This window comes from Rhineura floridana, chromosome 8, assembly GCF_030035675.1.
Source record: "Rhineura floridana isolate rRhiFlo1 chromosome 8, rRhiFlo1.hap2, whole genome shotgun sequence".
In the NCBI taxonomy this organism is placed as follows: Eukaryota; Metazoa; Chordata; class Lepidosauria; order Squamata; family Rhineuridae; genus Rhineura; species Rhineura floridana.
In genome coordinates, this window is record NC_084487.1 from 4,170,701 (window position 1) to 4,191,268 (window position 20,568).

The 20,568-nt window shown below is 49.5% G+C and overlaps 2 protein-coding genes across 2 annotated transcripts in view; both read left to right on the plus strand.

Annotated features, from left to right (window-relative positions):
- Nucleotides 1-4,364, plus strand: part of SMO (smoothened, frizzled class receptor) — a 32,710-nt gene extending 28,346 nt beyond the window's left edge. The window contains exon 12 of the mRNA XM_061638016.1: nt 664-4,364. Within this exon, the coding sequence (XP_061494000.1) occupies nt 664-1,316 (653 nt within the window). The 3' untranslated portion in view covers nt 1,317-4,364. The remainder of the gene's footprint in view (nt 1-663) is intronic.
- Nucleotides 4,365-18,519: 14,155 nt separating this feature from the next.
- The window catches only part of AHCYL2 (adenosylhomocysteinase like 2), a 148,413-nt gene continuing 146,364 nt past the window's right edge, over nt 18,520-20,568 (plus strand). The window contains exon 1 of the mRNA XM_061638017.1: nt 18,520-19,114. Coding sequence (XP_061494001.1) covers nt 18,692-19,114 — 423 coding nt within the window. The 5' untranslated portion in view covers nt 18,520-18,691. The remainder of the gene's footprint in view (nt 19,115-20,568) is intronic.

The window sequence follows — 20,568 nt, forward strand, 5'->3', positions numbered from 1 at the left end:
CTTGGTCGCAGAATTGGACACATCGTGGGGCATAGGTCTCTTTCGTGCCCCTCAAGCCCCCAGCCTCAACACTCGGTTGTAGACGCCAGGTGCAGAGGGGCTGCTTGTTATGTTACGCGCCGGAAGCCGCTGGCTCAGACATGGGCTACAACTCCACACCAGGAGAGGTAGAGAAAGGCCCAAATGGCTAATCCTGAGGCAATTGGGAGGAATGCTGTGCGGGTCAGCAGCCTGGCTCCTAGATGGGCAAACTTCGCCCCACCCTGCAACTTATGTGCTCGTTGACCAGATTTGGTTTGGTCCCTCCCACCTTTTTTGTAAAAAATATCCAAGGCAGCCTGAGATTAAAAATGCACAGCCAACTATACAAGCAGAAGAGCATAGGTACATCACAACAACAGCCTAGAACAGGCGAGGGGAACCTCTGGCCCTCCAGATGTTGCTGAACGACAACTCCCATCATCCCTGCCCATTGACCATGCTCGCTAAGGCTGATGGGAGTTCAGCGACCTCTGGAGGGACCAAAAGTGACCCCGCACCCGGTCTAGAAACTTAAAAAGTCTGAAAGGAGGCAGCAATGAAGAACGCAAGTGATGATTGGCTGCATGGGGGGGTCTCCTGCCTTCCTAACTCTTGCCTCCTCCTTGTCTTGTCCCCATGTAGTGCCCCCTGAAGAACGGGCCAACTTGTGGCGGGTGGAGGCGGAGCTCTCTCCCAGGCGGGAGAAGAAAGCGAGTGGCAAGAAGAAGAAGAAGAGGCGGACGAAGAAGGAGGTCTGCCCGACGGGGCCCGACGGCGACCTCTGCAACCTGGACCGCTTTGCCCCGCAGCGCCTCAGCTCCGTCCCACGCCTCCCGCAGCTCCCCAAGACCAAGTGCTTTGTCTCCAGCCCCAGGGAGTCTCAGGCCTTGAACAACATCCTCTCACCGAGGGCCTACCCAGAATGGCGGCCTGGCACTCGGCCCCAAGAGGACCCATTCTCCGAAATAAACCGGGACCTGCACCCTGCCCTCGGCTGCCGACGAAACAGCACTCTGAATCCCATCAGCCATCCCTTCTGCCCGGATAATGGCCCTCAGGAAGAGGGGGGACCCGGAAGCAGCGCCTGGCTGTACCCCGGGCATCAGCAGGCGCTCCCTCACGGCGCCCATTTCCAGCTTCCCTCCAGGGGTGTGGCTCCGGCCTCTGTCTTTCTTGGCAGCACCCCATACTGGGCACCGCAGGCTCAAGGGGGGAGGCGAGGGGGCTTGCCCCCCATCCACTCCAGGACAAACCTCATGGATGCAGAGGTGCTGGACATGGATTCCGACTTCTAGGATTTGGGAAGAACCCCTTTTCCAGGGTTGGGTTTTTTTGAGGGGGGGTCATTTGGTTGTAGATCAGCCATGAGTGTCTGTTGGGGGCGAGAAGTGGATGTTGGACCTTGACGTCTGATCCACCCACCTTCTCCTCAGAATGGTCCTCTTGCTTCTGCTCCGTCCGGAGGCCACTTTCGTGCTGAAATTCATGAGTGAAGAGATTCTTTTTAGAGCTCCTGTTTTTGGCCTTTGCACGAAAGGCAAAGCCTTCATTTCTGAATGCCGAAAGCGGGGTTTGTCGTGAACCTCAGCCCATCCCTGGTTGCCTTTTGAGAATTACTCTCCTTCTCAGTCCCTCGAGGGAACTGGATTCCTGCTAAATTTTGCATGCCCCAGCACATCTGAGGTCTCCCCACAGTTTGCTGAGGAAAGCAGGCAGGCAGGCCAGGGGTTGGCATTGCTCAGCTTGGCCCAGGACCTGCATGGATCTCGCAGAATTTATTTATTGCTTTGAGGCGTCGAGGGCCAGGGAGGATTCCCAGCAGCACCAGCAGCCGCCTCTGTGCGGCAAGACGTTAAAGAGGGTCACTAGTCTTCTCTCTGCCCATCCAAACAGAACCTCGTGGGGGCTTGCTCACGCCCCCAAATGACTCTTTCAAATGGAACTTCAGCGCTTGCTTTAGAGCAGATCGAGATTCTGTGTCCCATCAGCAATGAGCTTTTGCAGAGGGGGGACACCTCCCACCCCAATGACTGGGTACAATAGATTTTGCAGGGAGGGTGTCCTGCAAGGCGCTGGTCACAGGACTTCTGCAGGGGCAGAAGAGCAACAGTTGGCGATCCATACTAGTACAGTAGCTGGAGACACAGGGCAGGTGTGGAGAACAGTTTTCAGCCCGTTTTCAGGGCCGCATTCCCTTCTGGGTAGCCTTCCGGGGGCTGCGTGCCAGTTGTGGTTGGAGCCAGAGGCTCAAATGAGCAGAGCAATGAATATAATGTTTACCTTTGTACAGTAGGCTCCTTTGTACACGCACTCACGCTCCCCTTTACCCTCCATCCAGGCAAGGAGAAGGACTGTCAGAGTTCAAGGACACATTCGAGCCAGGCAAAAGCACTCTAGGAAGGCATGAAGCAGAGCCGGTGAGGGGTGTGGCCTGAGGGGAGTCCCAAGGGCCAGCTGGAGAGGTCTGGAGGGCCACATTCAGCCCCCGGGCCTGAGGCACTCCACCCCAACGTAGGCTCTACGCTGTGTATCATAAGCATTTTACTTTGGACATCCAGCTCCGCCTTGCCTCTTGCAAATTAGATATTCAGCAGGTATGGGGTTGCAAGAAGGTCAGGAGGATTCCAAAAAGGACAGTGATTTGACAAGGAGAATTAGAGCAAGTTACAGATGGGCATTGGGTATATTTGTGATAATTTCCTGAAGTGCCCTGTTGACAGATCCTTGTGGAGGGAAGGGTCTGGGCTCTGGGCTAGAGCACCTGCTTTGCTAGAGAGCTCAGAAGGCCACACATTCTGTTCCTAGCTATAGGGTTCCCCAGATCAGAGCTTGGAAAAGTTACTTTTTTTAAACTACAACTCCCATCAGCCCCAGCCAGCATGGCCACTGAATTGGGCTGATGGGAGTTGTACTTCAAAAAAGTAACTTTTCCAAGCTCTGCCCCAGATCTAATCACTGCTTCTGGTTGAAGGCCTCCGCCAGTCAAGAAGGAACAGTGCCAGACTCTCTGTAACAGGGCTGTACCCTCCCAATGTTGTTGCACTCCACTTCCCATCAGCCCTTGCCAACATGGCTAAAAGTGAGGGATGATGGGAGTTGTTGTCCAGAAATATCTAGAGCAGCCTTTCCCAACTGGTGTGCTTCCAGATGTTGTTGGACCACAACTCCCTTCGGCCTCAGCCATTGGCAGTGCTGGCTGAGACTGATGGGAGTTGTGGTCCAGCAACATCTGGAGGCACACTGGTTGGGAAAAGCTGGTCTAGAGGGTCGCAGGTGCCCCAGCCCTGTCCTGTGAGACGGCTTCATGTGGGACAAGTTTACAATGGGGTTCACCCTATTCTGAGAGCGTTTCCCATAGAAAAGATTCCTACGGCTTGGGCCACTCTGGAGGACTACACATCCCAGCATGCAGTGCTCTCCACCTGTGTCTTGGCTTACTGCCCTTCTCGCTGCCTGATGGGAGTTGTAGTCCTGATATCATCTGTAATGAAGGCCTTCAGTCTCATGCTGTCATGCAAAGGATGGGGGGGGGGAGCAACTGCAGTATTAATGAATGCATTAATTAACAAATGCCCCAATGGTTGGTGAAAAAAACCCTGCTTTGGTAACACATTGGAAGTATTTCTGTTGGGATTGTTGCTTTTTTCTCTTTTGTACTGTCCTTTAACATGTCGACGTATCGTGACCAGAGACTTTTTTGTTTTGATAGCGCCAAAGCTTAGACATACTAGCCTTTGCATAGGAAATGAATTTTAAAAGAGAAGGTAACAGTCTCCTATCTGAAGAAACAATCTCTTTCCTTTCCTAGTTCCAGGGTGATGGTCTGAAGGCACATGAGGCCACCACCATCTTGCTGAAGCTAAGCAGGCCTGGTTGTGGACAGTGCCTGGATGGGAGGCTACCTGTAAACCACACGTAGGCTGCCTTGGCTTCCATGATGGAAGGAAAGTGGGATATAACCGTAAGGAAACACAGAAATGTCAGTAATACCCATAGGGCTTCCTCATAAGTTTTTTTCATGGAGAAAGGTCCAGCTAAAAGGGGGGAAAGATAGCTTTATTTAAGGCTACTTTCCTTTTTATACTAGCCCCATTGATCTGAGATGGCTTTATCCACAGTTTCCTAAGCCAAGTCTATATTATCACCCTCTGCAGAACGGGCATAATTGTACTGACCTGCCATACAGGGGTGATACTTAGGGTCATACTTAGGGTGCTGGTTCGATTTTGATAAAAATTAATTGCTGCAGTGCCCTTCCTAAGAAGAGTGATAAGAAAAAACTAGTCCATCTGTTAAGCAAGTAAAGTTGCCATCTCTTGAAATAAATTGTAAAAGATCTGAGACATTGCGGGGGTGTGTGTGCGTGTGTGCAGAGCCAGCAACAAAGAGGCCTGTCCCGCTGAGATGTACAGCTTACGGAAATTGCTCTTTCAACCTGGTTTTTGTGGCAGTGGCTTGAATAAGGGTGGGAAATGGCCGGATCATTTAGTTGTGAGCTGTAAGAGCAGGAGAGAACTTGCAGGCATGTTTCAGGCTGTGGGTGAATTCTTTTGGTTTAAGATTTGTTTGTGATGACCACTGCAAAGAACAGGAAAAAGGGATGACCCCTTCCCCAAAGGGTTTACAGTTGGAAACAAACAGCCATCAGAGCATTGCAGCCTGCTCTGCAAATCATAGAATCGTAGAGTTGGAAGGGGCCTATAAGGCCATCAAGTCCAACACCCTACACAATGCAGGAATCGAAATCAAAGCATTCCCGACAGATGGCTGTCCAACTGCCTCTTGAAGGTCTCCAGTGTTGGAGAGGCCATCACCTCTCTAGGGAATTGGTTCCATTGTCGTATGGCTCTAACAGTTAGGAGGTTTTTCCTGATGTCCAGTCGGAATCCGGCTTCCTGCAACTTGAGCCCATTATTCCGTGTCCTGAACTCGGACGATCGAGAAGAGATCCCGGCCCTCCTCTGTGTGGCAACCTTTCTTTTGGTTTAGGGTCTCTCTCTCTCACACACACACACACACAGCTGACATTTCTGGTGCATTGTCCTTTTGTGGTCCCAGCCCCATTTGTTCCAGTTGCAAGGAAGTGGGAGGGATGGGGTCAATAGCCCACTGGCCAGAAAGTTGGTCTGTGCCACCATGCTAAGCTCTAGTGTGAGCCGCTGTATATTGACAGCTCAAGAGCACGTTCCTGCTTTGTAAGTAACTTAAGTATCTGGTGCAGAAAAGAAAGAAATAGTATATTTTCAATATGCAGTTGCCAAATAAATACCTTTTTTTACTCCAGTTGATTTCCGTATGTATGAAGGCATGGGGGTTTTGCAGGTGGGGGGAGGAATTAAAGAACATTTTCCAGACCCAATTTCCATAGACTAGAGTGCTGCTTTTGCCACTGGCAGAACACTTTTCAATGACAAATAAACGTATATTGTCAATACAGATATTACTTAAAATACTTTTCCTTCAAGAATGGTCATCTTTTTGTTGAGCAACTCAGACTCATCTAATGTGAGGGCACATAAAAATTACTGCTGCAGTATGACGGTTTAAAAAATCAGCACAGTCCTTTTCCGCAAGCTTTTAATGTTGAATGGACTGCTTTCAAGTCGATCCCAACTTATGGCGACCGTACGAATAGGGTTTTCATGGTAAGTGGTATTCAGAGGTGGTTTACCATTGCCTCCCTCTGAGGCTGAGAGGCAGTGACTGGCCCAAGGTCACCCAGTGAGCTTCATGGCTGTGTGGGGATTCAAACCCTGGTCTCCCAGGTCATAGTCCAACACCTTAACCATTACACCACACTGGCTCTCTCCCACAAGTTACCATTCGAAAAAAACAAAACACGTGACCCAGAAAGGGGGGTTTGTCAACACTTGCCTGGTCAAGGCCTTGTGATCTTTAGTCCAGGAATGGTGAACTTCTGGCCCTCCAAAAGTTGCTGGACTGAAACTCCCACCATCCCTGATCATTGGCCATGCTGTTTGGGGCTGCAGGTTCCCTGTACCTGCATTAGTCCCAGTTGTCTCCCAACAACAACAGGTACACACAGTTAAACCCTTACATTTATATACTTTGCATACAGCACAATAGGCTTTCTAGGGCATATGGGGTTTTTGCATGTCATTCTCTGAGCCCGCTCCCTGTCTGCATCAGGCAACAGGGTAGGCTTCCTGAACAGAAGGAGCCAAGGGGCCGAATCAGTCACTCCTGGAGAGAAGCAACAGAGAGCCTCCACTGACCCATTCTTGGGCATCATAACGAATTGAACTAATCAATACAAAGAAGCCACAGAATCCCCGCCCCAGTCATGGAAGCTTATCGGACGGAGGTGAGCCAAGAGCCACGAATTAACAGACGAGTCAGCTATGTCCTCTCAGCAGTCACTGGAAGACTGGTTGTTTAATTAATTTGGCTATTGTGGCATAGTAGAACATGCCAGCCTATAGTTTACAAACTACTGTCTTTGTTGTTACATGCCTTCAAGTCAATTGCGACTTATGGCGACCCTATGAATCAGCAACCTCCAAGAGCATCTGTCATGAACCACCCTGTTCAGATCTTGTAAGTTCAGTTCTGTGGCTTCCTTTATGGAATCAACCCATCTCTTGTTTGGCCTTCCTCTTTTTCTACTCCCTTCTGTTTTTCCCAGCATTGTCTTTTCTAGTGAATCATGTCTTCTCATGATGGGATAACTTCAGTTTCATCATTTTAGCTTCTAGTGACAGCTCTGGTTTAATTTGTTCCAACACCCAATTTGTCTTTTTCTCATTCCACAGTACCCGCAAAGCTCTCCTCCAGCGCCGCATTTCAAATTAGTTGATTAAACTACTGTCTAGGAGTCATTAAAGGTTTGAACAAACCCATTGGTTGTGGATGGTCTCACCTGGAAGCCCCCCTCCATTCAGAAATTGTGATTGCTCACTTTGAAAGTGTTTTTACCCTGTCTAGGGCCATTGTCATATGGTTGTTGGGAAGGCTGAACAGAGGAACATTCTGAAGCAAGAATCCTTTCGGTCCCTCCTTGCTGATTCTGAGTTTTAATGGGGAAAAAGACTGCAGCCCTAACAAAAGTTAAAGCCCATATGAATGCAGGTAGTGCAAAATGCTGAGAGACTGCTTGGTGGGGGCTGAATATTCATTTGAGGTCCTTCCTTTTCACTCCATCCTCTCTCGGCATCATTTCCCCCTCAAGTGGAGTTTACTGGTCCCTTCCATTGTGGGAGGCAACGGAAAAAAAAGCCTGATGCAAGGTGTCAACCTTTAAAAGGTCCACAGCCCTGGAAAGCCAAAGGGGAAAACCAACAGCTGATGTCTCATGATTTTAAAGAGTTTTTCTTAATATGTAGTTACAAATTACAGAAAGGGTCATACATAGCTCAGTGACAGAGCATCTACTTCGCGTGCAGAAGGTCCCAGGTTCAGTCCTCAAAGGCATCTTCAGGCAGGGCTGGGAGCGAGTCCATGTCTGGGACTCTGCCAGTCGGTGTAGCCCAGCTATGGAGAATCTTTGGCCCTCCAGGTGTTACTGAACTACAGCTCCCATCAGTCAAAGCAAGCGTGGCCAGGGATAATGGGAGTTGGGTCCCAGCAACATCTGGAGGGCCGAAGTTTCCCCACACTTGGTGCAGGCAATACTAAGCTAGATGGCACAATGGCCTGATTCGCTATAAGGCAGGTTCCTGTTTAGGAAGGGTTGTACGTCACTGGTAGGGCACCTGCTTTGCTTGCAGAAGGCTGCAGTTTCAATCCCTATTATCTCCAGGTAAAGACAGTAATGCTGGGAAAAACAGAAGGATATGCAAAGTATATAAATGTAAAGGTTTGATTTAACTGTGTGCCTGTTGTTGGAGATAACGGACTAATGCCTGCGGCCCCTAACAGCATTGCCAGTGATCAGGGATGGTGGAAGTTTTAGTCCAGCAACTTTTGGAGGGCCATGGATTGATTCCATAAAGGAAGCCCCAGACCTGAACTTACAAGATCTGAACAGGGTGGTTCACGACAGATGCTCTTGGAGGTCGCTGATTCATAGGGTCGCCATAAGTCAAAATCGACTTGAAGGTACATAACAACAAAAGAACAAATTAAACCAGAACTGTCACTAGAAGCTAAAGTGATGAAACTGAGGTTGTCGTACTTTGGACACATAGTGAGAAGACATGATTTACTAGAAAAGACAATAACGCTGGGAAAAACAAGGGAGTGAAAAAAGAGGAAGGCTAACCTGAACTTACAAGATCTGAATAGGGTGGTCCATGACAGATGCTATTGGAGGTCGCTGATTCATAGTGCCGCCATAAGTCGCAATCGACTTGAAGGCACATAACAACAACAACGTGAGGGGTCTGCCTCGCCTAAGCACCCATGTCTCTACTTGTAAGGCTATACTGTAAAGGGAAATCTTGCTATAGCAATAGTTCTGCCAGCAGGTGGCACTGCAGAACTGGATTGAGCAGCTTTTATGACTAAGAAATGGACTCTTCCCACTTTGTCTGCAAAGCAGTATCTCCCTACAAGAGGGGCCAGTTTGCTTTCTTCAGACTAGTGAACCATTCATGAGGTGCCTTCACACTCCATACATAGGCCAGGCATTTATCAGCGCAGACATCCGAGGCAAAAGGTTTGCAGCAGCAGCACAGACAAGTGGCAGACTGGATCGTGTGCACGTGATTTCGGCACCTGGCAAATCCTCTGCAGTGCCTTGCAGATGCTGTTGGACTCCAGCTACATCTGTCCCACCCAGCATGGCCAGTGGTCAGGGATTTTGGGTGGAGGTCAGCGTGTTGGCTACTCTGAAGGAACTGACACAAGGGATATTTGCAGGCTGTAGGTCCAGATGCAGCCAGAACTAACTCCCATGAGGAGCATCCAGTGGCCAAAGGCAGCAGGAGGTGCACCTTGTTGCCTGGCTGGTGCTTCTTGAGAGTTGGCATGCTGTAGTGCCAAGGACCTGGATTCAAGTCATGCTTTTGCCATGAGCTCACAATGGCCGTTGGAAAATCATAATCAGGGAACTGGAAACAAATCCCTATGAGGAAAGACTGAAAGAACAGGGCCTATTTAGCCTTCAGAAGAGAAGACTAAGATATGATAGCACTCTTCAGGTACTTGCAATGTTGCCGCACAGAGGAGGGCCAAGATCTCTTCTCGATCGTCCCAGAGTGCAGGACACGGAATAATGGGCTCAAGTTACAGGAAGCCGGATCTCAGCTGAACATCAGGCAAAACTTCCTGATAGAACAGCAGGACAATGGAACCAATGACCCAGGGAGGTGGTGGGCTCTCCAACACTGGAGGCCTTCAAGAGGCAGCTGGACAGGCACCTGTGATCATCTCACAGCCTCAGCCCCAAAGCCGCAACAGATCTTCCATCCAGGGCAGCATTGAAGTAAAGTAAGCACAAGAAGAGCTCGTCTGGAGCCCACACAAAATCCCCCTGAGCACAGCACCCTCTCGCCAACAGTAGCCAGCCAATCCCCTAAGGAAGCACTACAGCAGGAGTGGCCAATCTCCCTCCACCCCGTCATGGGGATGCAATGGCGAGGAAAACTGTTGAGCTGCTCTGAAAACATGTTGCTGTTGAAGAGCACGGGACCTCTGCCAGGAACCAAGTGTCAGCTCAGGATTAGCCTTCCCACAAAAGCTTCACCACTTCCTTGGGCAACTGATGGCAACTGGTGACTCCTTGTCAGTGGGGCAGTGGAATCTGCTCTGGGTTTTAGTCCAAACAAGCTGGATCACCTTGGACAGCTCCTTGAAAGTTTGGACTAAAACTCAGAGCAGATTCCACTGCCCCACTGACATGGAGCCGCTGGCTGCCACCATGATGGAAGGAGTGAAGTCTGTTTTCCCCTCCCCCAGCCACTCTTCGCCCAGCCACACCATGGGAGATGGCCAAGCGGAGCCACAGAATCTCCCTGGCCAAAGTCATGGTTCCGACTGAGTCTTCCCATCCTGCCAGCCCAGGGAATGATGTGATGCCTGCCACAGCTTCTGGAGACCACAGATATTGTTCTCTTTGCCTCCTTATTTATTATTTATTTATTTATCACATTTATACCCCACCTTTCTTTTCATGATAGAAACCCAAGGCGGCTTACATATGGTTCCCAGGCGGTCTCCCATCCAGGCACTGACCAGACCTGACCCTGCTTAGCTTCAGCAAGGAGCTGGCCTCACGTGCCTTCAGATCATAGCCTGGGATACTGTTAGTTAAACTCTGCAGGGGTGTTGTTAAGTACATAAAGGGCTGAAGGCACAGGCCATTAGCACAAACGTACATGAAATTTGCATGTACCTATTTATTTATGCATATTTATATACTGCCCTCTCATAGACAATATGAACAGTGGGCAGCAATACATGCAAATACAATAAATGCATGGGTGTAGTCATCCAGGATCATGGGGGTCGTAGACCCCTTAGTTTTTTGGGAGCAGGGTCCCAGCCAGGTCCCTATGTATGAGCCAATCAGCGTGATAGGAGAGTGTGATAGCCACTGAGAAGAGTCTGTCTTTTCGTGCTGACTGGAGCCCATTGGAGTGAAAGGAGGTGAGCCAGCCCGAGAATACTTTTCTCAATAGCTAACACGCAGGCTCCCCTGTCATGCTGATTGGCTCCTAGGAGCGTCTGTTGTAGTGGAGTGTGGACTCACAAGGTGACAGGGAGAGCAAGGGAGGTGAGGAGATGAGAGAAAGTGGGAAAGGGGGCTTGGCTGTGATGTGACTATCATTTTGAATTTGCCACTACACTATTGAATAAACATGAGGTGCCATAAAAACAATACCAGATAATAAGAAGAGACTGGGTGCTGGCTCAGGCCAAAGGCTCATCTAGTCCAGCGTCCTGTTCTCACAGTGGCCAGCCAGATGCTCTAATGGGGAGTCTCCAAGTAGGACTTGAATGTGACCACACTCTCCCCTCCTGCGGTTTCCAGCAACTGGTATTCAGAAGCATGCCACCTCCGACAGTGGAGGAGGCAGAGCATAGCCATCCTGGCTGGTAGTCACTGACAGCCTTGAAATGGACTGCCTTCAAGTCGATCCCGACTTATGACGACCCTACGAATAGGGATTTCATGGTAAGTGGTATTCAGAGCGGGTTTCCCGTTGCCTCCCTCTGAGGCTAGCCCCAGCTGGCTAGGGCCTGCTCAGCTTGCCACAGCTGCACAAGCCAGCCCCTTCCTTGTCCGCAACTGCCAGCTGGGGGGCAACTGGGCTCCTTGGGACTCTGCAGCTTGCCCACGGCTGCACAGGTGGCATGGCACGTCACCCCTGAGCCACCCACTGTGGGGGTGATCTTTAGCTGGCCGTTGACACCCAGGAGACACGAGCGGGGATTTGAACTCACAGACTCCGGACTCCCAGCCAGGCTCTCCTCCCCACTGTGCTATACCAGCTGTCCACTGACAGCCTTATCCTCCTTTAATTTGTCTAATCCTCTTTTACAGCCATCCAAGTTGGTGGCCGTCACCGCCACTTGGGGGAGCAAATTCCACAGTGCAACTATGCGCTGTGTGCAGAAGTCCTTTCTTTCATGAATCTTCCAACTTTCAGCTTCAGTGGATGTCCCCGAGTCCTGGTGTTATGAGAGAGGGAGAAAAACTTTTCTCTGTACACTTTCTCCATGCCATGCATCATTTTATAAACTTCTCTCATGTCACCTCTTTCTACCCTTTCCTCTAAACTGAAAAGCCCCAAATGCTGCAACCTTTCCTCACGGGGGAGTCACTCCATCCCCTTGATCATTCTGGTTGCCCTTTTATTTTTTATTTATTTATTACATTTATACCCCGCTTTTCTTTTCATGATTGAAACCCAAGGCGGCTTCCATACGGTTCCCAGGCGGTCTCCCCATCCAGGCACTGACCAGACCTGACCCTGCTTTGCATCAGCAGGGAGCTGGCCTTGTGTGCCTTCAGACCATAGCCTGGGACTTTTCTGAATATTTCCCTTGACACATCCAGGAGAGAGACAGGATTCCTCCCTTTCCTCAAGGTAGGTGGGCTTGTCTGAATTCCAGGTGCTCAGCCCCATCCGCGGGTGTTTTTCTTCATTGATGTTTGAACTTTCCTTCCCGCTGCTTCGCTTGGCAGAGTTGCCCATGAGAGGGATCTGTGGGTGTGAAGGAAGGGAGACATTGGCAGCCAACTATCTGCAAAACAGAAGCCACTGGGGTGGGCAGACGGGAGGGGTGTCTGCTAAAGAGTCCTCTTCTCCACAGCGGCGGAACTGTGCCATCAGCCATCCTGATTCACAGACGTGGGATGTTCTGGGGGCAAGCAGAGGGTAGGTACAGTTCCAATTCTAGGAACACTGACAAGAATTTCACCCATAGATTTCTCCTAGATTTCCAGTAGCAGGTCTCTGAACAAAGGTGCAATTGCATCATCATCATCGTTGTTACTATTTCACAAAACTTATGTACCACTTACTCAAACCTCTAAGGCAGGGCGGGGAACCTTTTTGGCTCCACAGGCCAGATCTTTATCAGGATCAGCCTTGCGGGCCAAATTTCACAGGTGGGTGCAAGATGTCAGCTGCAATGTGATTTGATTTTTCCTTTGTTTTAGCAGGGGATTCTGATGCAAACCCCTTCCTGAATCAGGAAAGGGTTTGCATGGAATCCTGCTGAACTGAGCAGAATGTAACCTCCTGGTCATCAGCTGATAAGTGGAGGTTAAATCCTGATGGGTGTGGCTGTACTTGCCCACTCCCTGCTGGGAACAGGAGCGTGCAGCCAACACAGGATTTAAGCTTGTTCTCCTGCCCATCAGATGAGATCACAAATGGCATCAGCTGGTGGGCATGGTTTGGGGAAAATGGCCTCATGGGGCAACTTGGACCCCTTGCTGGACATGTCTGAGCAGCTTACAGAAGACAATCTCAAATATTAATTTAAAAGATACCAATAAAAACAAATGTTAAAAGCCAGTTACATAATTTTAAAAAAATCTAAAATAAAACCAGTAATTATAAAACAATTACTACTACTACTGGGATTGCCTTCAAGTCAATTCTGACTTAACCTTATGAATAGGGTTTTCATGGTAAGCGGTATTCAGAGGAGGTTTACCATTGCCTTCCTCTGAGGCTGAGAGGCAGTGACTGGCCCAAGGTCACCCAGTGAGCTTCATGGCTGTGTGAGGATTCGAACCCTGGTCTCCCAGGTCGTAGTCCAGCACCTTAACCACTACACCACACTGTCTCTCTATAAAGCAATTATACTTACTAAAATGACTTGTCTGGGCGCTACTCGCTTAACACTGTGCGGTCATCCCCACTGAGGCCGAATCTGATGGGCAGCTGTTTGCATTAGCTGAGCCCTGCCAAAAGACCCAGCAGGAGAGGAGGGTTAAGTACTTCGGAGGAAAAGAGGCAGGGTGGCCAATGGAGAGAGCAATGTGCCCCAGGCCTCCTGAGCAGAAATAATTAGATGTCCCTCTCGAAGGCTACAACTCTGCATGAGGGCCAAGCAAGTAAGAGCGTGCGGTTTCCTCCCTCTGGGTATGGCAGGGTGAGCTGCGAAGAAGTGAACAACATATCCTCAGGAGAAGCTGCCTTCTACCGAGTTGAAACATTGGTCCATTTTGGCCAGTATAGTCTACACTGACTGGCAGCAGCTCTCCAGAGTGTCAGGACCAGAGTCTCTCCCAGCCCTACCTGGAGATGCCATTGGGGACCGAACATGAGACCTCCTGCATGCAATACAAGTGCTCAACTATTCAGCTGCGGTCCTAGTTAATTTGAAAATAGTGCCTATTATTTATGTCTTTATTTAAAGAAAGTGCTGATGGTTGTGCCCACACCTGCAGATGTGGAGGTCGGCTAACTGGCCTCTACTTGGAGAGGGGAAAGTACTCTGCACATGCTTAGGTCCTCGGCCTTATCGAATCCCTTGCACATTAACAGTAAAGGCCAAGGAGCTGAGAATGTGCAGAGTACTTTTGCCTCTCCAAGCAGAGGCTAGATAGTGAGCCTTGACATAGCTTGGAAAAAGTTAATTTTTTGAACTACAACTCCCATCAGCCCCAGCCAGCATGGCCACTAGATTGGCTGATGGGAGTTGTAGTTCAAAAAAGTAACTTTTCCAAGCTCTGCGATATGCTAAACACATGACTGAGTTACTCTGAGGAAAAGTCGTAGCTCAGATATACAGCACATGTTCTTTGCCTGCCAAATAGCCCAGGTTCAGTCCTAAGGCTCTCCAGGTATGGCTGGGGAGACTCCTGCTTGAAACCCTGCAGGGCTGCTGCCAGTCAGAGTAGTAGAGAGTCCTGAGCTAGATGGACCTGTGCTCTGTTGCTTCCTCTTTGGAATAAAAAGATCACCAGCTGAATAATATCCACCAGCATACACAGAATATGTTCCGGGAGGGCTGTGTCACTGGGAAATGGTGGGCAACTTCTGCAAATTCCTTAGAGCAGGGGTAAGTATTATTATTATTATTAAATTTATTTATACCCCACCTTTTGGCCAAAGGCCCTCAAGGCGGCTTACACAAGTATAAAAATACATCAATAAAAGCAATTCAATTTACAAAAATTAAACTAAGTAACAAATAACATTATTAAGAAAAACAAATGTCCAAGAAAAAAATTGAACAAGTGAATTTAAAATGGATCACTCTCTGTCTTTGCCAGCACACAATATTCCATGCTCAGAGTCTCTCTCAGACACAGTTTGCTCTGTTCCAGTCCCAGCAGACTGTTGGGATTGGACCCCAGTTTTGAGACTTCCGTTTCTAAGCCAAACTCAGTCATCGGATGCAAGCCGAAAGGAGGCAGCTACCTGGGGATGGTGATGCACTTGGTGTTGACGCTCTGGGTGGTGACGGCCTTCTCCAGCTCGTCCAGCTGCCCAGACTTCTTGAGCTTCTTCACCAGGCTCTTGACCGCTTTCTCACACCAGTTCTCCTTCTGCCTGTTCTGCTCGCCTTTCTTCCAGCCCAGCCGCCGCTTGACGATGGGCGGTATGAAGGGCAGGACGGATGACATGGCAGCAACGGGGAGGAGGTAAAAGGTCCGTAGCTCAATGATAGCGCATCTGTTCTGCATGCCAAAGGCCCCAGGTTCCATCCCCACTGGCAGTTCCAGGTAAGGCTGGGAGAGACTCCTCCTAGAGATCCACTGCCAGTCAGTGTAGACAATACTGAACTAGATGGACCAATGGTCTGACTCAGTATAAGGCACTGGTAGATCTCTGGGTAATCTGAAGTAGATTGGCAAGGGCTACTGACTCCCAGCTGCTTAGCAATGGCAATAGCCGAATGGTAATCTCCTGCCCTTGCAAATTATACTGCTGAAATAAGATAGAAAAATAGCTAAAGTGGATTTTGGAGCGTGGAAGGACCGTGAGCTCATTTCAATTTGGTACTCAAGACAAATTTGAAGTACAGAATTAATTGTAAGGTTCTGTTTGGTGGGTTATATATATATAAAGAGTAACCCTTTAAAAAAAAGTTTTAAAAATGTTTTTTAACTCTGTTTTGTCTTAATGTGTTTTAAGATTTGTTTTCATGATGTTTTAAACTGTTTTTAGTGACTTGTTTGCTGCCCTGGGCTCCTGCTGGGAGGAAAGGCGGGATACAAATTAAATAAATAACAACAACAACAACAACAAAAGAGTAGATCCGCAAGCCTGAAGTCTATCCAGTTGTGGTGTAGAGCAGGGCTGGCCAAGGTTTTAGTGTACAGCCAATAATTGAAACATTCTCTTTTTTGAAAAAAGAGTATTTTTTAAATTTGTTTTTCAGAAAACTAACAACAACCCCAAGAAGAAGTACATGCACCATTATATAAACAATGGAGGAATCATCTTTATTTGTTCTCTTAGCCCAAAGTGCTGGAGGGCGGGATGGAACCCATGGCTCTTTGCAACTGCGTGTGGAATAAAACCAATCCATGTTGCATACAAATTGTCAGTCATTTGGTTATTTCAGCAAGCCCAGACTTGATGAGCCAGTTTTTCCAAGAGAAGCAACAGAAACCTTTCCATCCAGAAGTGAACATAAGCAGAGTCCGGCTGCTGGATCTGCCCAAAGGCCCATTCATGTCCAGGATCCTGCTCTCACAGTGGCCAGCCAGATGCCCCAATGGGAAGCCTGCAAGCAGGACCCGAGTGCAAGACCACTCTTCTGTGGCTTCCAGCAACTGGCATTCAGAAGCATACCACCTCTGACAGTGGAGGGTATAGCATGGCCATCCTGGCTAGTAGCCATTGATAGCCTTATCGTCCATGAATTTGCCTAGCTATCGCTAGTCGGGCGGTATATAAATTTAATAAATAAAAAAAAAAATAATCCTTTTTAAAAGCCATCCAAGGTTTCTAAACCTTTTCTGACTCTACAATATCTTTCTTGAGGTGAGGCGACCACAACTGTATGCGGTATTCCAAATGCAATTTCCACCATAGATTTGTGTATCTGCATTATGATATCAGCAGTTTTATTTTCAATACCTTTCCAACATTCGGCTTCACTGGATGGCCCCAGGTTCTAGTACTATGAGAGGGGGAGAACAACTTTTCTCTAGTCACTTTCTTGACACCAGGGATAATTTGTGCAAGTTGTCTTGCTCTGAGAACTCCCTGCCAGGAACGTGTAACACAACTTCCAGGCAACAACATGCATAGACATAAGAGCAGGCATTGAGCGCAACAGGACCTGAGCGCAAGAGCAGTACTCTCCCCACCAGTGATTCCCACCAACTGGTATACTACCTCTAACAGTGGAGGGAGAACATGACCATTGTGGCTAATAGCCACTGATAGCTTGTATCAATAGCACTGATAGCATACAGAGTTTCCACTTTGGTTCCAGGGTGGCAGGTGAGGGTGTAGTCATCCAGGGTCTCAGGGGAGTCTTACTTTTTTGGGAACCAGGTCCCAGCAGAGTCCCTATGTCTCCAGAATCCTATGAAACAATCAGCATGAAAGGCAACTGTGTTAGAATCTTCTAACTTGCTTTTTTGTTGTTTCCTGCTGATTTGAGCTATTCAGAGTGAAAGGAGTTCCTATTAGTTCCTATTTCAAAAAAACCAAGTTGTGGAGAGTGAGAAGTCTGTAATTGCAGAAGAAGAGATAGTGAATCTTGATGATAGCACTCCTTCTACATCATCAAGCAGTTTGGTAGCAGCAGGAGATAAACGTGTAAACACTGAACTCAGTAATTCAGGCAATATCTCTGACAGAGAGAAAGGTCAAATGGCGACAGTGATAGAGAAGCAAAAAACAATATTTGAGCCTGGCCAGATTATTCTCTAATCTTAGAAGGGGTATGTGTGTTTGTGAGTATTATGAAGGGACCCTGCGCTTCTGAATTTGCCACTACACTACTGGTGGCAGGCAGATATTGAACCAACGGCCATCTTTTTAATCCTATAAGAATCACCTTGCTGGATCAGAGCAAGACACAGCTCAGCGTTCTGATCTGACCACTGGCCAGCCTTTGCTCATGTGCTGATACAGATGGGGTGGGTGCTCTTGCTTCAGCTTGTCATGTTCCAGTCTGGTCTGAAGACACATGAGGACACCACCTTGCTGAAGCTAAGCAGGTCTGGATCTGGTCATGCCGAGATAGGAGATCGCCTGGGAACCACATTATGTGGTGCCTTGAGCTCCATGGTGTGCAAGAAAATAAGGGGTGTACATGTAAATAGCCAAGAAAGAATGTTACAAGCACAGAAGCTCTGTCAGAAAAAAAGTTGGCAACCTTAACCTGGAGGTAAATTTTATTATGGAATTAAAGCTTTAATTGTTGTTATTATTTGGACAATTTATATATGGCTTATAGTTAAACAAAACTCTATTTAATCACAAACTGACTTAAAAGTTTGCAAACTCTAATTTTAAAAATGGGCTCACCAGGAATCAGTCTGGGTACCTGTTTTATGAGCGGGGAAAGTGGCTCATCTAGCTCCATATTGTCGACACTGACGGGAAGCGCCTCTCCAGGCAATGGACATTCCCTGCCCTACCCGGAGATGCGTTTGGCGATTGAACTTGCGACTTTCTGCATGCAAAGCAAACGCTCTACCACCGAGCTAAGGCTTTTCCTTAATGCCAGTGCGTAACCCTGGAAAATATGATATCATAGTCCAAGACGTGAGCGCCTCTGAACATGTGCAGAGTGCATTTTTCTGTCACTTTCCACGACCGCATCCTTGACGTGCAGAGTTTAATCTCCGTTGGGAAACTGAGTGAGATCAGGAAGGAAAGGGCAGCGGTGCTGCTGAGCATAACCCCAGAAGGGACGTTCAGGCCGGGCACTGGTATGGGAAAAGGAAGGCGAAGGAGGCGCCTGATGGGAAGGAAAAGGGCCGAGGCAAGAGCCTACAACTCCCAGGCCTCTCTTAACGCCCTGAGGGCTTCCCAGGCAGGAGCGTTCCTCGCGGTGCCTGCTGGGAGTGGTAGTCCTCCGAGCTGGAGCTTCTTTTTTCCATTTCTTCCCCTCCTGCCGCGGTCGCGGACTGCGTGTCCCATGACTCCTCGCGCTCCCCCAGGGAGGCGGGGCCGGGTGAGCTAAAGAGCGTGCGTGCCTGCCTGTCTCCCCTCCCTTTCTCCCCGTGCGCGCGCCTGCGTATGGCGTGAGGGGAGCCGGCGCCGCGTCGTTTGTGCTCGTTCGGGCTGCCTGAGGAGTCGTCGTCGTCGTCGTCTGAGGCGGCTCTGAGGGAGCGATGATGTCGGTGCGGGTGGCGGCCCCGCCGGCCGTGGAGCTGAAGGAGCTGGGCGGGACCCTGGACAAGGCCGGCGGCGGAGGAGGCGGCGGCGGCGGGTCTGGGCCGTGCGCTCCGGCGGCGGCGGCTGCTGCTGCGGCGGCGGCTGCCTCTCTGCCGCCCAACGCGGCATCGGCGCCTCAGTCTCAAGCCGAGCCCGGCCCCACAGCCGGCGGAGGCGCGGCTGCGGCGGCCCCTAAATTGCCTCAGGCTTCGGCCATGAAGCGCAGCGAGCCCCCGCCGTCCTCCTCGTTATCTCAGGCCCAGCAGCAGCCGCCTCGGCTGGCGGGCGACGGGGGAGACGGCAGCGCGAGCGGGCAGCTCGCCGAGGCCCTGGTCAGCCCCGACGGGACCGTCACGGAGGCCCCCCGCACCGTCAAGAAGGTACTGGGGCTGCGGCGGCGAGGCGGGCGGGCTGGCTGGGCGCGGGAGGGCCCTTCCGGGAAGCCCCTTTCCTGCTGCTGAAGAAAAGCCCCTTCCTCTTGCTCCCTTTGTGCCTGTGGGGCGGCCAGCCCCGGCCTTATAGGCTCCGCTGCTCAAAAAGGTCTTTACCCCCCCCATCCTTTGCTCGGTGGGCTCTTACTCCCAGGTAAGAGGCCGCCATCCTGGGCACGTGGGGTCTGAACGGAAGACTTTCGCCTCCCCTGCCCGCTATGGCAGCCTTCATCGACTTGGAGAAGTGCCACCGCTCCCTGGCAGAGCATCTGCAGATGGCCCCAGGTTCAATGAATGATACATTAAGTTGTTGTTGTTGTTGTTATTGTCCTGGTATACTTGGCCACCTAGGTAGGGGTAGGCAAATCTCCTGTCTGAAACCCTGGAGAGCTACTGTCAAAACAGTGCAGGTGCTACTGAGCTGAATGGACCAGGGTCTGGCTCAGTGTAAGGCAGCTTCCTGTGCTCCTGTTTGGGAAAGCTCAGAGCTCAGTGGTAGAGCACCTGCTTTTACATGCAAAAGTTTTTAGGTGCAATCTCTGGTATCTTCAAGTAGGGCTGGTAGAGACCCCTGCCTTGAAACCCCGGAGGAGGCAATGCTAAGCTAGATGGGCCAATGTCCTGACTGGGTGTACTGCAGTTGCCTACTTTGGGAAGGGTTGTAGCTTGGTGGTAGAGCTTCTGCTTTGCACCCAGAAGGATCTAGGTTCAACAGGTAGGGCTGGGGGAAATGCAGGAAAGCTACCAACAGTCAGTGTTGACAATGCTGGGCTAGATGGACTTGGAAGCTACCTTATACATATGATGGTGCCTTCCCAGATGTTTGCACTCCACTACATGATGCTGGTTGGAGTCCAACAGCATCTGGAGGGTGCCACGTCTGAGAAGGCTGCACTAATAATAATAATAATAATAATAATAATAATATTTTATTTTTAGGCCGCCTATCTGGCCGAATGAACGGCCACTCTAGGCAGCGTACATAGATTAAAATAGATACAACATATAAATACAATTATAACATCAGTCTTCAGATAATCAGCCCACCCACATCTGTCTGTTATAAAACTAAAATTACCTAGGAATCCTGTATGCCCGCTGAAACAGCCATGTTTTTAATCCTTGGCGAAAACCTACCAGGGAGGGGACATGGCGAAGATCATATGGGAGAGAGTTCCAGAGAGTGGGAGCCACAATCGAAAATGCCCTCTCTCTGGTCCGCACCAGCCTAGCTGTTTTCACTGGTGGGACCGAGAGAAGGTCTTGTGAGGCTGATCCTGTCAGGCGGCATATTTGGTGATGCAGGAGGCGCTCCTTTAGATAAACTGGACTGAAGCCTTATAGGGCTTTAAAGGTTAACACCAACACCTTGAATTGGGCTCGGTAGACAACTGGTAGCCAGT